Here is a 14,779-nt window from a genome sequence, read left to right as displayed (position 1 = left end):
TTTAGACTAGTTAATACAACAGAGTTTAATCTGTGAGGAAAAGAAGAGACTGAATGTATATTGAACCCTTGTGTGTTGCTTGCCTAGACAACATACTCCAGAAAGACTTGACATTTTCTTATATACTCGCATGAAAGTGGGTGAAGGACCTGGGAAAAAAATCTGTTTCATTGAGTGAAAATTAACTAGATCTTCCTGAAGATCAACATTCATATGCAAACAAAATAGTTAAATATTGGTATTTTAACTCAAAAATACAACCACACATTTTATTAAAAGTAAGTGGAAAAAGAAGAGAATACTATTCAAACTTAAAATTTCTTTGCATTTGTCAATTCCTCACGGCAAAGATAACAAGGAAAGAAACCCATAAAAACAATGAAAAATTTAAAAATGTTTTGTGTCTGTACTTGTAAAGGAGGAATGGGTTGTGGTGATTACAAGGTGAGTGAGTTTGAATGCTAGATTAGCTAACTTCTGTAATAATCTTTTGGTGGTTTAGATGTTTTGAGCATGGAGGAGTTAGAAGGAGAAGACTAGTGCTCAGATTTAACAAAACACTTTAAAACAGAGTGAGAAACTGAAATACTTTGGTAAATCTAAGTTTGTCCTCTGACATTCCACTGTAATCAATGAAAACCTTGGACCTGAAAAGCAAGTTAGAAATAAATTAATGTAAGTAATTCATTAAAGCAAGAGCCTTTCTTTGCTGTTGTTCTGTGGTTTCTATAAGAGGGATTTTGTAGCCACTACACAAGGATTCCATGAAGAAATTAAGTTGATTTAGTGGTTCACAAAAGCAGAACTTAGCCAAAAAATCCAATTACAAAAAAGAACACAGAAATATTTGCAAATACAGTTGTGCTGGTGCAGAGTTATTTTTCTTCTCAGTATGGGACTGTGTTTTGGATTTGTGCTGAGCACAGGGTTGATAATACAGAGATATTTTTACTATTGCTGAGCAGGTTTTATACAAAGCCAAGACTTTTTCTGCTTTTCATATGTCACACTGGTGAGGAAGTTGGGGGTGAGTGGGAGATTAGGAGGAGACACAGCAGGGACAGGTGACTGCAGCTAACCCAAAGAATAACCTATACCATATGGCATCAGGCTCAGTATATAAAGTGGGGAGAAAAAGGGAAAACTGAGAAGTTCAGACTGATGACATTCGTCATCTGCTCTTCCAAAGATGGCTGAACACCTGCTGTCCTTGGGAAGCAGTGAATAAATTCCTTGGTTTGCTTTGCTTTGCTTGTGTGCACAGATTTTGCTTTTCTTATTAAACTGTCTTTATCTCAACCCAGGAGTATTACCACTTTTAGCCTTCTGATTCTCTCCCTGATCCTGCTGGTGGGAGTGAGCAAGAGGCTGTGTGAGGCTTGGTTGCTGGCTGTGGTTAAACCATGAACTAATTCAACATTATAAAAAATGTTTCATGAAAGCTCTAGACAGTTCATATCCACCAAAACAATTATTAAACTAACCAAAATTTCAAACCAAAAATATGTTAAGAATATTAATTACATTGGCTGATCATGGTCTATCTGCTTTAGTATTGAGCATTCTAAATTTTAAGCAATCATTTTGGTATGCAGTATTTAGAGTTTAAAATATAAATTAATTTTATTGGCTCTGTGTTGAAAGTATTAGTTGTATGGCACCATTTTGATTCACAGCTGAACAATGGCACTCTGCGAGAATCAGAATTTTACTACTTGTGAATATGTGCCTGTTTTTTTTCAGTACCCCATTGAAAACTAATACAGAGATGTAAAGCATGGCTTTTAATAACAATAAAATAATTTTTAAAAAGTGTGGATCTTGCTGCAATTGAAGGGAGGTGGTAGCAATGACAAGCTTAATTAGTTCAGCAAAACAGGACATTAACTTTTGTGGACTTTAAACCTGCCATCTGAAGAGCTTGACACTTACCATCACAGCTGGGTAATGCATGATTCCACTGGTGGTTTCTTTCACATATGAGAGGTTCTTCATCACTCAGTGTATATCCTGGATCACAGCTGAAGGTTACTGTGGAGCGGATATTAAAGTTGTTACCATGGCGATGGCCATTCACAGGAATTCCCGGGTCAAGGCAAGAATCTGATTCCAGAGTAACACCTGAAACACACAGATTTAATTTTGGTTTTTCACCTTTTTTCAGATAGTAAACAACAAAAAAAAACAAAAACAAGGAGGACAGGAGAAAGAACCTCCAAAAGATCCTAGTTAGCATTGCCTGAGAACCGATATGGGATATGTAACTCTTTCTCTAGCTGTTGTATGACTCATGGAACAGTTCTACAGTATTAAGTTTCATAGAATAGAGAAGTCCAAATGAAATAGAAAAATACTTGTTCTTTAAGGTATATTTTATCAATCAATTAAAAACACCAAACCAATAAAAGTACTGGACATCTGAAACTATAGGAAGATACTACAGTTCACAGTATAAATAAAAATTTTGCTAGCATATAAATCATACTTGATTATTTCATCTATTCAGTTTCTGATACTACAGGACAAGTCAATTTTCCTCTGCATAGTTATGATTATTTGGTACAACAAGAAGCGATGTCAAAAACTGCAGTTGAAGAGCTCACAAACTACTGAATTCTTACAGATATTATCCTATGCATGAAAAAAAAAGACAGATAATATAGCTTTCACAATTGTATAACTCTTATCTGACAGAAAGAGTCTCTGGTAATTATGTCTTCTGGAGAGATTAAATAGTTTTTGGCAAATAAACCTGGAGATACCCACTGAAAAAAACCTCCCTGAAATTATCAAATGAAGGCTCATTAATTGAACATTATACATTGTGCTTCTAGAGATAGCAAATGAGCGTGGAATTTAATAAGATAATGAACAATAATGTATACATATCAGGGAAACAAATAGAGACTCACTATTGGGATGACAGGAATTTCTTTTATTTTCTGTTATTATATGTGGTGAATTGACCTTGACTGGCTGCCTGTCCCCCACTCAGCTGCTCTCTCACTACCCACTTCAACAGTACAGGGGGAGAGAACAAGGTGGAAAAATAACATGAAGAAACACAAGGGCTAAGACAAAGATAATAAGATCACTTAATAATTACCATCACAATCAAACTAGACTCAATTAGAGAAGAAATTATTTCATTTATTGCCAATTAAAAATAGACTAGGATGGTGAGAAACAAAACCAAAAAGTAAAATACCCCATCATCCTCAGCCCTGTATTAAACTTGGCTTGCATGGCCAAGTTTTAGTTAGTAGACAGGGGTGGCTAGAGGAGTGGCTTCTGTGAGAAGCTGCCATAAACTTCCCACATGTCCAACAGAACCAATGCCATCTAGCATCAGGATGGGCCTGCTGCTGGCAAGAGCTGAACACCTCAGAGATGGTGGTAGAGCCTCTGGGATAACATAGTTAAGAAGGACACAAAAAGCTGCTGCAGAAAAACAGCAGCCATAGAGAAGAGTGAGAATGTGAGAGCAAGAATTCTGAGACACTAAGGTCAATGAAGAAGAAGAGGGAGGAGGTGCTCAAGGTTTGGAAGCCCCTGCAACCCGTGCTGAAGACTGCAGTGAAGCAGCCATCCTACTGCAGCCCATGAAGGTCTACAGTGGATCAGAGATCCACCTGCAGCCTGTGAAGGACTCCACTCTGGACCAGATGGATGCTCAAAGGAGGCTGTGATCTTGTGGGAAGTCCACACTGGAGCAGGCTCCTGGCAAGATCTGTGGCCTGGTGGAGACAGGAGCCCACACTGGAACAGCTTTGTTGGCAGGACTTGTGATGTGGGAGACCTACACTGGAGCACTCTGTTCCTGAAAGATTGCACACCACGCCAGAGCCATTAATTAAGAACTCTAGATTATGGGAAGGATTCAAATTTTAAATATTCATGGAAGACTGTCTCCTAGGGGAGGAACCCAATGCTGGAGGAAGAGAAAAGAGTCTGAGGGGTCCGTCTACCAAGGTGGAAGAAGCAGCAAAGATAATTGTGATAAACTGATCACAACCTTCATGCCCTGTCCCCCTGCACTTCTCAGAAGGAGGAGGTAGATAAAACTGAAAGTGAAATTCAGCCAGAGAGGAACAGAGGGTACAGGGTCAGTGTTTTTAAGATTTGGGCACCTGGGATCTAGCAAGGTTACTCCACCACAACTGCCTTCTTCACAGACATTTCCTAGCTTCTTAGCCCTCTAAAGGACAAAGAAGGTGCTGGTCCTCTCAGCTGCTTGTGCATCTCTAACCGTTCCTGCAGAAGTCGTTCTCTCAGTTTACTGCTTCTACCCTGCCCTGTTTATCCAGGACTACCACACAGCCTTAGGAACAAAGTAGGAGGAGTTCAAAACTAAGGGAAAATTATATTTATCAGGGCATAAAGGGAAGGATTCAGAACTATATATATGAGTGTTGGAATCAGGACTACAAATAAAAATATCATAAATAATGACTCTAGCTTTCACAGAGAAATATTCTCTGTACCCTCCAGCTCTTCTTATAGCTCACTTAGAATTCAGATTGGAAAGCTTATGATCCCGTTTTCATTGGTAACCCTGACATACTTAAATTCTAGACGAATAAGTGCCTCTAGACTAGACTGCATACTCTTAATGCAAATGTACCGTGTTAGTTAACAGTGCATTTTTAGATTCCCTTTGCCTGCATAAAACTGCTTAATAAAGTCTCAAAGAAACCATTTAAGTCTATAATATTCTGCATTGTAAGTGTCCTTAATTTCATCTGCATGAAATTTTAACTTTGATGCACATTAGGTTTTTTCAGATAAATCATATCTCATATTTTGAAATATATTAGTGTAGGTGGAGGTCCACAGCAGCATTCTTAAAACTCCTTCCTCTTAGGGCAGCCTACCACCCCTGCCTGAACACATCAGCTGCTTTGGCATTCTGAGTCATACCTAACAGGTAAACTCATCAGGTTCTTTTTGAAATGATAATTCAAAATTACATTGACTCCATTCTTTCACATTTTTGCAAGAACACCCAAAAGCTATAGAAAATTTATCAACTTCCAACTTCCTGACTGAAGTAGTAGTGTTAAATAAATAAAATCAGCTCAGGCATCAGTTCAAAATCAGCTCATCAGTTTCATTCCCAGGGAAAAATATTCAGTATGTAAGTTTCAGCAACCATGAACGTAGCTGAAAAGAAATATTTTTTATTTGCTTCTTTGCCTGAAGATTTGATTATTTTTCTTAATAGGAGACAACCTAAAATTAAATAATGGGCAATTCTTTGATATGAGAAATATGGCACAATTGTGGCACAATAGTTATAAATATGGTTGGAAAATAATTGTAAAAAATTGATTGAGAATGAGCACAGGCAGTAGATCAAACTCTAGGACAGGCTGCAATTATTAGCTATGTGAGACCATGACACCATTATCAGGCTTCACCCCTTGCCTGCCAAGTCATACTTTCTCCAATCAAGTACAAACCTTTCAATGACTCCTTACGTGTCGTATTTTCCACGTTAGCAACATTCTAGTCTTTTTAAACTGTGTCGCAAATTGGACACAATAGTATCCCTAGTCATCAAATGAAGTGAAATAATTTTTGATAAAACAGTCCTGTAAACAAAACAAATGTATTTTCTGAAATTGCATTTGGTTTGTTAGATGGTTAAATACAATGTCTAGAAGATTCAACTTTTTGCAATACTACTACATTTTTCTCTAGATTATATTGGCTCTGTGTGACATCCAAATCTTTTTCTATTGTATCTCTATTTTGTGTTTGTGCATGTCACTTCTCCTTCCCCATTTAGGTTTAGCATGTTTCTTTATAGAATCAAATGGGGTTTTTTTCACTCTTTCTTCAGTTCATCTAGCTTGTTTTGAATTCCAATCTTCTCAATCATAGTGCTTATTATAATTGTAGGTTGGAATCATCCTCAAATTGTAACTATTCTTATATTGTCATCAAAATCATTAATATTTTTTTTTTTTCACAGCATCATAGAAATCACTTAACAATTTTGGGTGGAAGGAACCTCTGGGGTCATGTAGTCCAACCCCCTGCTCAAGCAAGGTCACCTAAAGTTAGTTGCATAGGTGGATCCATTCCTGGGTGTATTTTTAGCATCAACAAGGATGGAGATTCCACAGCCTTTCTGAGAAACTTTTTCCAGTGCCTACTGTACCTTATTGTACATTTATTGTACTGCAATAATTTAATCCACACTAAATTTCTATATTTTTCTCTGAAAGAGTTCTAAAACCTTATGAATGGCAGCACAGAACTATTTCATCCCCTTTCCATTTCCAAATCTACAAAAGCAGTTAACCTGTCAAGAAAGAAATTAAGTTGGCTTGATATAATCTGTTTTATCAAATTCAAGTCATTTATTTCTTATCATTATGTTTATCAGCTTAAAACTCGTATCTTTCAAGAGCAAAGATAAAACTAATGTCCTTGATCCTTCTAGTCCAAATATCTTCTTTTTTTTTTTTTTGTTCTCCATCCTGGCTCGGAAAAGTGTGTGCCCTTCTGAATTTTTTTTTAAACTTCCTTACAGATTTGAATTTTCAGACATAATTTTCAGTGGAGTGGTCCTTCCACTTGCCTCTCAGTATAGCACAGGGAATTTCAACAGTCCCTGATGAATAAAATATATTTAATTATTTCAATATTGTGTAGTACCCTCCCTCCATATGCCATACTCTTGCCTTGAAGATGTTCACTTAATTATGTTAAGTGTATGGTAAAAAATATTGTTTTCTGCAAAAGTTGCAAAACAGGAACAAAACGTTTAGTCTTGCCTGTGACAGCTGATTTTTGGTCAAACTTATTTTGAGTAATTTTTTCCCCTTATTTGAATATATTTATAGATATTTTTGTTACTCTCTTTTCTTTTCTTGTGCTTGTAATTAAATATGTACTTTAGATTTTTGTGTCTATCCTAAGAGATCTGTGTTACTCTTTGATTGCTATCTATAGCAATATTTGAATATACCTAGTATCTACATTATTAATTCTTGAGTTACATAATTAAAATAGATTTTTAAATAGCTACAGAAACCTTTCTCAAAAATTAAAAAACAAAATTAAAAAAAGAAACAAAACAAGCACAGAAACCCCTAAAATTAAACAAAACCAAGGAAAAGCAATAACAAAACAAACAAAACAAAACCAAAAATTTAAAAAAAAAAAACCATAGTTTTCTGTTGGCCTTTCCATCAATTTCTTTTATAAATGACTTTCAGAATTAATTTGTTAGTACTCAAGGACATTCATCTACCAATCTGCCAAATTTGGTGGTTTAGATTTTTGCAAACCATTAATTTAATAGCCATGTTGCTTCACTCTTCACTTTTTACCAATCATAAACTCTGTTATTTTATAGAAACTTTCCCAAAATCTGCCTTTCCTATTTAGCCTCAGTATTGATTCTTAGCCATAGTAAAATGGACTGCTGAAACAAAAAAAAAATCTTCCCATTGATTGTATCCTGCTACAGAAAATTGTATGAATCTTTTCCTGACATCCAGACAATTCAACGGATTATCTTTTTTCCTCAAATGAAAAAGTGTTAAGGATTTTGATGCTATGTTATCACAGTTAAAATTGATTGTGGGCTGACTGGTTTCAACACTTTGTCAAACCCATGAAGATTGCATATTTCTGAGCCTAAAAAGTTATTTTCTGAAACCTAATCTAAACAAATACCTCATTTTATACACTGTGAATAAAGGATTATGTCTATTTTTTTTAATTCTGATGATTTTCACTAAGAAAAATCCCAATATTGATTTTGTAGATATTGTCAATGGCCTCAATAAGGAATGTTTTTATTAAGATGAGTAATCTTTGATTTTTAAACAATTTCATTGTCTGTGTAAGAGAATTGTAATGTTTATCAAATATATATTGATAGAGTGTAATTTAACTGTCTCAACACATGACTAAAATATGATCTATTTTTCAGATAAATTTTAGGATAGAAGGAAATATTAGTTCACAAAAAGCACAAAATTGTAAGGAAAGCATTTGAATTGAAGAAATAATTGATCAATTTGCTTTGCAAATCATGTTCTCTTATATTAGGAAAGAAAAAATTCACATATACTTTAATAAACAAAGGAACAATTTACATTACAGGAACCTGCAGACGGAGTATTTCTGTATGTTTTCAATTAAGAAAAAGACTAAGATTGCACAACCTACTTCACAGACTGAGGAACCAAAAACCCCCCACAAAAACAAACAATCAAAAAACCAACCAACCAGCCAAACAAACCCTACTCAAAACACATTACTAGGGAAGCTGAGAGATCGGGAAAATGCAATTGAGACATGAAGAACACTTGCCAAAAGATTAATCACTTTTAACAAAAAATGAATATTTATCAGTAGTTTTACTTAAGAAATATTTTAGGCACGTCATTATTTTTTTCTTTGCTTAGATGCATAAGATGTAATCTACACTGTCTTGCATTAGCTATTTTGAAGTGTCATCGAAAGGCTGAATGACATTTAAGGAGAAGAATAAACAAATTATCTTCACATCCTTCACAATACCTTTAATGGGTTGCATATCTATTAAAGCTATATTACAGTCATATTTTAGCTTAACAGAATATTACTGCCATCTCAGATTCAACTCAGGTTAGCTTATGTTGAACCTTTTATTTTAAGCAGGTTAAGAGTCTTCTGCTTCACAGTGCAGTGATTTACTTTATGATCAAAGTTATGACTATAACTGGAAGATTTTTAAGATACTTCCAAATAAGACAGGTATTTGAACTTCCAAAGAAAATATTCAGAAACTTTTCTTGAAACTCAAAATTGACTAACTTGTCTTCTACAAATGTAAGAAATGTGAAACAAATAGAAGTTCTGTTGTGATATCTTTAACATTAGCAACTTCTATAGTTAAACCTTCAAGAAAATACAATTTTAGTCTCCTGTGTTCCTGGCAGATTACTCAAAGCTTCAGGTGGGTCTTTCTACCTGGTTTTGCTCTTTAAAAACACTGACATTATCTACTTAGTATCCCATGTTACTAGTTATTGTGATGCCCTTCCCTCTGTGATGTACACAATTGCCAATATAGAGTAAAGGATCACAGAAATGCTGCAAGAGCTCCTGACGCTGACTAGCACAATAAGATAGACTCTGCAGCAAATTTCAGTTGTGCTACATGAACATATAGAACACAAGGCAAAACTGAGACAATTTTAGCTCTGTGTGAAATTTAATGTGAGAAAAAAGACAATATGAACAATGAGGTTGTGATTAACTTAAGAAGTCTTGTGGAGCAAATGCACTGACATGGGTGTGAAGTGTTTAGCAAGCTTTCACTGCACAACTTTTTTTTACTATTTGGACAAGTCTTGATGTAGCTATAAAATAAATTTGGACACTATTCCAGATTCAACATTACAGCAAATTTACAGCAATCACATTAGTTTCCAAATAAGAACAACTGATAAAAATGATGTTACTAGGTTGGTACAACTGCAATAAACACATAAGCTCTCTTCAGTAAATAATTAGGTGAATGGTTATACTATCATATAACGACTAGTGTGACTTCAGACCATTTAATATACACCATTTTATGCACTTAATTGAAAAGCAAATGCTATTATGATGATTCTGTAGTTCACATGGAGATATTATTATTAATTTATTTGCATTTTGGAACCATTATATATAAAGTGTCCAAGTCTGTTCAGCCCTACAAAAACCAGAGAAAGAGAAAAAGAGAGAAAGTGAAAGTTAGAGAGAAGATAGGGAACACCCAAACAATATATGTTTAACCACAAGGCAAAGTTTCTAAAATTACTTTGCATTTGATTAAACAACTAGGTCTGTAAGGACTCTGAATAACATAAAAGAACTCATGAGGAAAAAGTTTCCAAAATGAATACTTCCAGAATTATCTGTTAGTACAGCATAGAGTAAACATAATTTGTTCTTACACAAATATAACTACTGAATTTTATTTGTTCTCATTTGTTTGTTCATTTTCTAATTGAAGGAGTTTTCTCAAGATTAAATAAAAATCTATTTGAGAAATACCAGACTTACTCTCATAGTGAATTAGGAAACCAACATTGGAACGACTGTTGTCTGTAGTGAACAGCAGATACATATAATTTCCAGTACTAATAAGGAACTGTGGTGCTTGTGTTCCATGGTATTCTCCAATTAATGGTGATGAATTTGCTGGCCCATCTCTGACTTCCAAAGTGTCATAATTAACTTCAGTCTGGAATCTGAAAAGGAATATGCAAGTCAGCTGGTGGATGGATGAATGGTGTTATTTTCTTCAACTGATAGAAATACAAGCCACTTGTAACTGATCAAGAATACCATACATTAAAAAATTACATAGCTACAAATCCATCCATGTATTACTAAGAATAACAATTAAAGAAGGTTTTATAAATAATTTTCCTTGCTTTTTTTGCGGAATCGTAAAAAAATTTTAAGACATTCGGTATACTTCAGATCAGCCATATGACTGGCCTTTAGAAAGACATTTAGGGGGAAATCTGAATACAAAAATGTAAATTGGCTCAAACATGAGCCAATGAAGATCCAAGAAATTTTTTGCTCTCAGGGTAAGAAACAGTTGGATACCCTAGGAACATCTTCAATAACACTTCATTATTTCATCTCAATAATTTCATTATTTGATATTTGCTATTTGGCAAAAGCTGTTTTATAGATAGTCAAGTGTTTAATTTTTCTTTTATCCAAAGATTTTATTCTAACACAGCTTGTTACTTTACTTTTAGGTAATCATTTTTGTCCTATGAAATAAAGCAGTAAAAATTTATTAGATCTAAATCAAGCCTTCATTTCGAAATTCATTACTAACTCATTACAATAAGCATGACTTCTTAGTTTACTTTAGTGTGTCAAAAAAAAACCCCAACAGGTAACACATATTAGAATGCAAAGTAAGGAGACTAATGAGGGTTGATTTACAAGAAAAAATAACTTTAAAATCAACAGCAGAGTCAATGTGTCTACCAATCATTAAACCACATCACATTTCTTCAGTCCATAATGGATATCTATGTCATCTACTACTAGTTCTTAAATCAAACAGCACAAACCTGCTCTTTCTCAAGATGAACTTGAACTGGCACTTTTTACATCAGATGCTTTTCAAGATAATTTGTGGTTATATCAGATTCTGATATGCTGTAGCATTTAAACCATGCACACATAAATTTTCCTGTCAATGAAGTTTGTGCTATTACACAGATATTTACACTGCTTGAAATATATTTGCATGCAGACTCAATATCCTTATTTTCATCTTTCAGAAATGCATATGTTGTGAGATTTTTCTCTTCTATTCCCATAAGGCTTGTTAGTTGAACTTCTGAGAGCAGCAGAAATCCCTAAACAATACAATACTTTTTCAAAGCCCTTAACTGTCTTGTCAATATAGAACACATGTAGTAGTCTAGAAATAAGAAACTGTATTCTTGTAATTAAAGAAAAGTGCAAAATATTAAACACTCTAGAAAGGAGAAATACATGTGACATTCCTTTGAAGTGTAAATAAACTTTATACTTCATTACAAAATGATGACAGAATGACCAAGCTCCCATCCCATTACATTTTCCAGAACAAATAGCATTGCTCTTTTAAAAATATTTTTACAAACACATCAATATTGGTAATAACAAGTTCAGTATTAGCCAGTATTTAGTATTCTTTCTAGTTCTTCTCTCGCAGTTACCTGAAAACAAAAGCACAGCCATAAGTCAGAAAGCTTTTGCTTTGCTATCAGAGCTAATGACTGCTTGGAAACTGACTTAGGCACTTTGTATCATTCCTTCCTCTTCACACAGAAAACTCTAGATTTATGGTGCTTTATTTGGTTAAGCTGGATAAAATCCAGATGATTGCTTTTGCTGCTATCTATCCACTCTGACAGTGGAATACAGGGCTTGCAGGTTTGCTAATACATTAATCATTTTCAGGACCCACTTCTGGCAATGAAATCATCTAGAATGGAATGGCCTACATCCACACTATTACATACATCCTTCAGCCTCTCTAAGGAGGAGATACTATTCAAATTCCCTATTATGAATGGTTGCTTGCCCACAGTAAGTCCTGGCTCTGTTTGATAATTATTTGGGAGAATGCTAGTTGACAAACTCAAGAAGCATGTTGGACACTATTTCAACAATTTAGCTGTATAAACACATGAGGGTTTGTGTCTGGAAAGGCTCACTTAATTTACGAAAATAGACAGTTACAGAGGGCATCACAAAAGTGCTTAACAGTTTTTCAGTATACTTCCATAATTTCACAGATTATACATTGATTTATCCTGCAGCAAAATGATGAAAACAGGCAGTTACAGCTAGGCTGCTTTAAATACTTTATTTGTACTCATAATGAATACACTCTAGGTTAGTAATTGAATAGTTCAATTATTTTGACAGTTATGTTTGTGAGGCAAACTAATTAGGAATAAAGTGCTCTCAGCCAGCAATTGCAGTTTTCTTAGCAGGGCAGTATGACAACAATGGATGGCAAACCCTTGCTGGAGACAGAAACCAGAAAATAACTCAACAGCAATTGCTACTCTGGCAATGATCTTTATTCCCAGTAGATTCCTGCTCATGTCAAATTCAAATGTGACTTTATAATTCACTTGTCTGATTTTGAGGGTTTAAGGGAATTAATTGTCTTTTGAATTGGGCTGGGTTTGTTGCTGGTTTTTATTTTTAGTCTTTGCACTTTCCCTAAAGGATAAATCAAGACAATTTGTTAATGGAAGTTCTTCATCGCTACTGAAAATATCTAATTAAGGCTTACATTTTGGGTTTTAAGTTTATTTTAATGTTTATTAGCTTACTCATATTACTAAGAGGTAGGATGTTCTCCAAATGAACATTGATAATTTCAAAAAGACTTAAAGGATGTTGTGTTATACTATTCTTCATACAGTTGGGTTGGTTTTGGATACAGAGGTTAGTTGTATAAATTATCAAACTATTTTTTATCAATATTCAAAGTACCAAAGATCTTCAGGTCAGCCATTCTTCTTCTACCCCTTTCCTCATGACTTGACTCAATTAGATTTTATTTTTCTGTTACCCTTCCAGGCATTAGGCACAATTTGAAATGCAAAATGTTCCAGTGTACAATAATCATAGGGTCATGCAAGCACTTGCTGCTACTTCTGGAAAGTTTCTAAGGACTCTGGAAAGGCATATTTGCCTAGAAACATTAAAGCTTCATTAGCTCAAGAGTGAGATAATTTACATTATTAATATAACATTTGTACAAAGCATTCTGTTAGGTATGTCTTTGAAGCAAGTCATATAGTGAAGTATAAAAGGGTTCCATTTTCCCCAAACTAGGCCAAACACTTGACAAAAATATTTTATTTGTTGATTAATTGAAAAAAATCAACTACTGATTTGTAATTTGCTAATGTTATATCAGACAACAAAGTCAGTCTTTCTTGTAAGCAATAAAAAAGGTTTTCCATGGAATTTTTAAACTGGGTAACAAAGCCTTTGTGTTGACAAAAGAAAATAATTTTATTGCAAAAGCAAGGTTATATATTAACATAACACTTTTAATACATAAGCATATGTAATATGTTAATACAACACTTTTAAAACATAAGCATAACATAAAATTTATAATGTGATGTAGTAAATCTAGACAATTTTCTAAACCTTCCAGAAAAGTTCCATAAACTGCCAAAGAAAGGTTTATTCTTTGTCTACCAAAACCAACATGCTGAATGGCAATTAGGGAACAGCAACAGAATCCATTTGCTATTAATGCTGAGATAATGTTGAAGTAGATTAATTGTGTATCTGCTGCACTTCAAAAATTATATTTGATCAGAATTCTCCATTTTGTAAACTCCAAGTTCTTGTTTAATGTCATTACAGCTCAATTTGTACACAAAGCTCCAGAATTCTGCAATGGAATATGTGTGTGCATCTGTCTAAAATTCAGCAAATTGATTTTTTGAACTGCACCGCATGTCACAGAAGCCTATGTTTCTCATTATTTTCTCAGAAATATTGTCATCACACTGTTAAGGTCATGCACATTCAAACATCTGCAACTTCAGACAATGCATTTCCTTTTATAAAATTTAAATGCTCCATTTTATAACTTAAACTACTATTTCCATTTAAGAAAACATCCCTGAAAACCTCAGGCTTCTGAATATTAATTAAAAAAAATTGCAAATAAATATAAACCTATAAATACTATGAAGTCTTTAATGAGAAAAAAAAAGTCAGCATCTTAAATTTCTCGAACTTCCCGCTGAGTACCATGGAAGCAAACAACACATTAGAAAGCTTTAATTGCCTACTCGTAGGAATAGTATTGTGACTGTTGCACTGAGGTTCCTTTGTGTGGTTTGAATTCTTAAAGTATATACTTATTCTCTGTTTCATCCAAAGAAACGATTCTCCAATAATAAAACAAGTGTTTATGCTCAGACCTCACTTCTTTAACTTTATGATACTCACTTATCAAAAGTGATCTTAATGGAATGTCCTGGTCTTGCTTCAATCACCCATTCACAATTAAGTGAGTCCTTGTAATATCCTGGCCACCCTGGCGGCAAGATAACACCACTCGATGCTGTCAAATGGCCACCACATGGTGCTGAAAGAAAAAAAAAAAAAAAAAAGTATATTTGTAACATACAAATTATTTCTAATATATTATATATTCAAAGAAATTGAAAAAAATAAAATTAAAATACATAGAAATATGGTTAATATAGTTTTAATA

General features: G+C 34.1%; 1 protein-coding gene across 1 annotated transcript in view; it reads right to left on the bottom strand.

Annotated features, from left to right (window-relative positions):
- Positions 1-14,779, bottom strand: part of CSMD1 (CUB and Sushi multiple domains 1) — a 1,093,428-nt gene that overhangs the window by 240,160 nt on the left and 838,489 nt on the right. Inside the window, exons 16-18 of the mRNA XM_053974810.1 lie at positions 14,512-14,650; positions 10,060-10,247; positions 1,933-2,121 (exon numbers count right to left, since the gene is read on the bottom strand). Of these exons, the coding sequence (XP_053830785.1) occupies positions 1,933-2,121; positions 10,060-10,247; positions 14,512-14,650 (516 nt within the window). The remainder of the gene's footprint in view (positions 1-1,932; positions 2,122-10,059; positions 10,248-14,511; positions 14,651-14,779) is intronic.

Source organism: Vidua macroura, chromosome 3 (assembly GCF_024509145.1).
Source record: "Vidua macroura isolate BioBank_ID:100142 chromosome 3, ASM2450914v1, whole genome shotgun sequence".
NCBI lineage: Eukaryota > Metazoa > Chordata > Aves > Passeriformes > Viduidae > Vidua > Vidua macroura.
The sequence above is the reverse complement of the archived record's forward strand: the minus strand, read 5'-3'. Positions and strand labels throughout refer to the sequence as shown.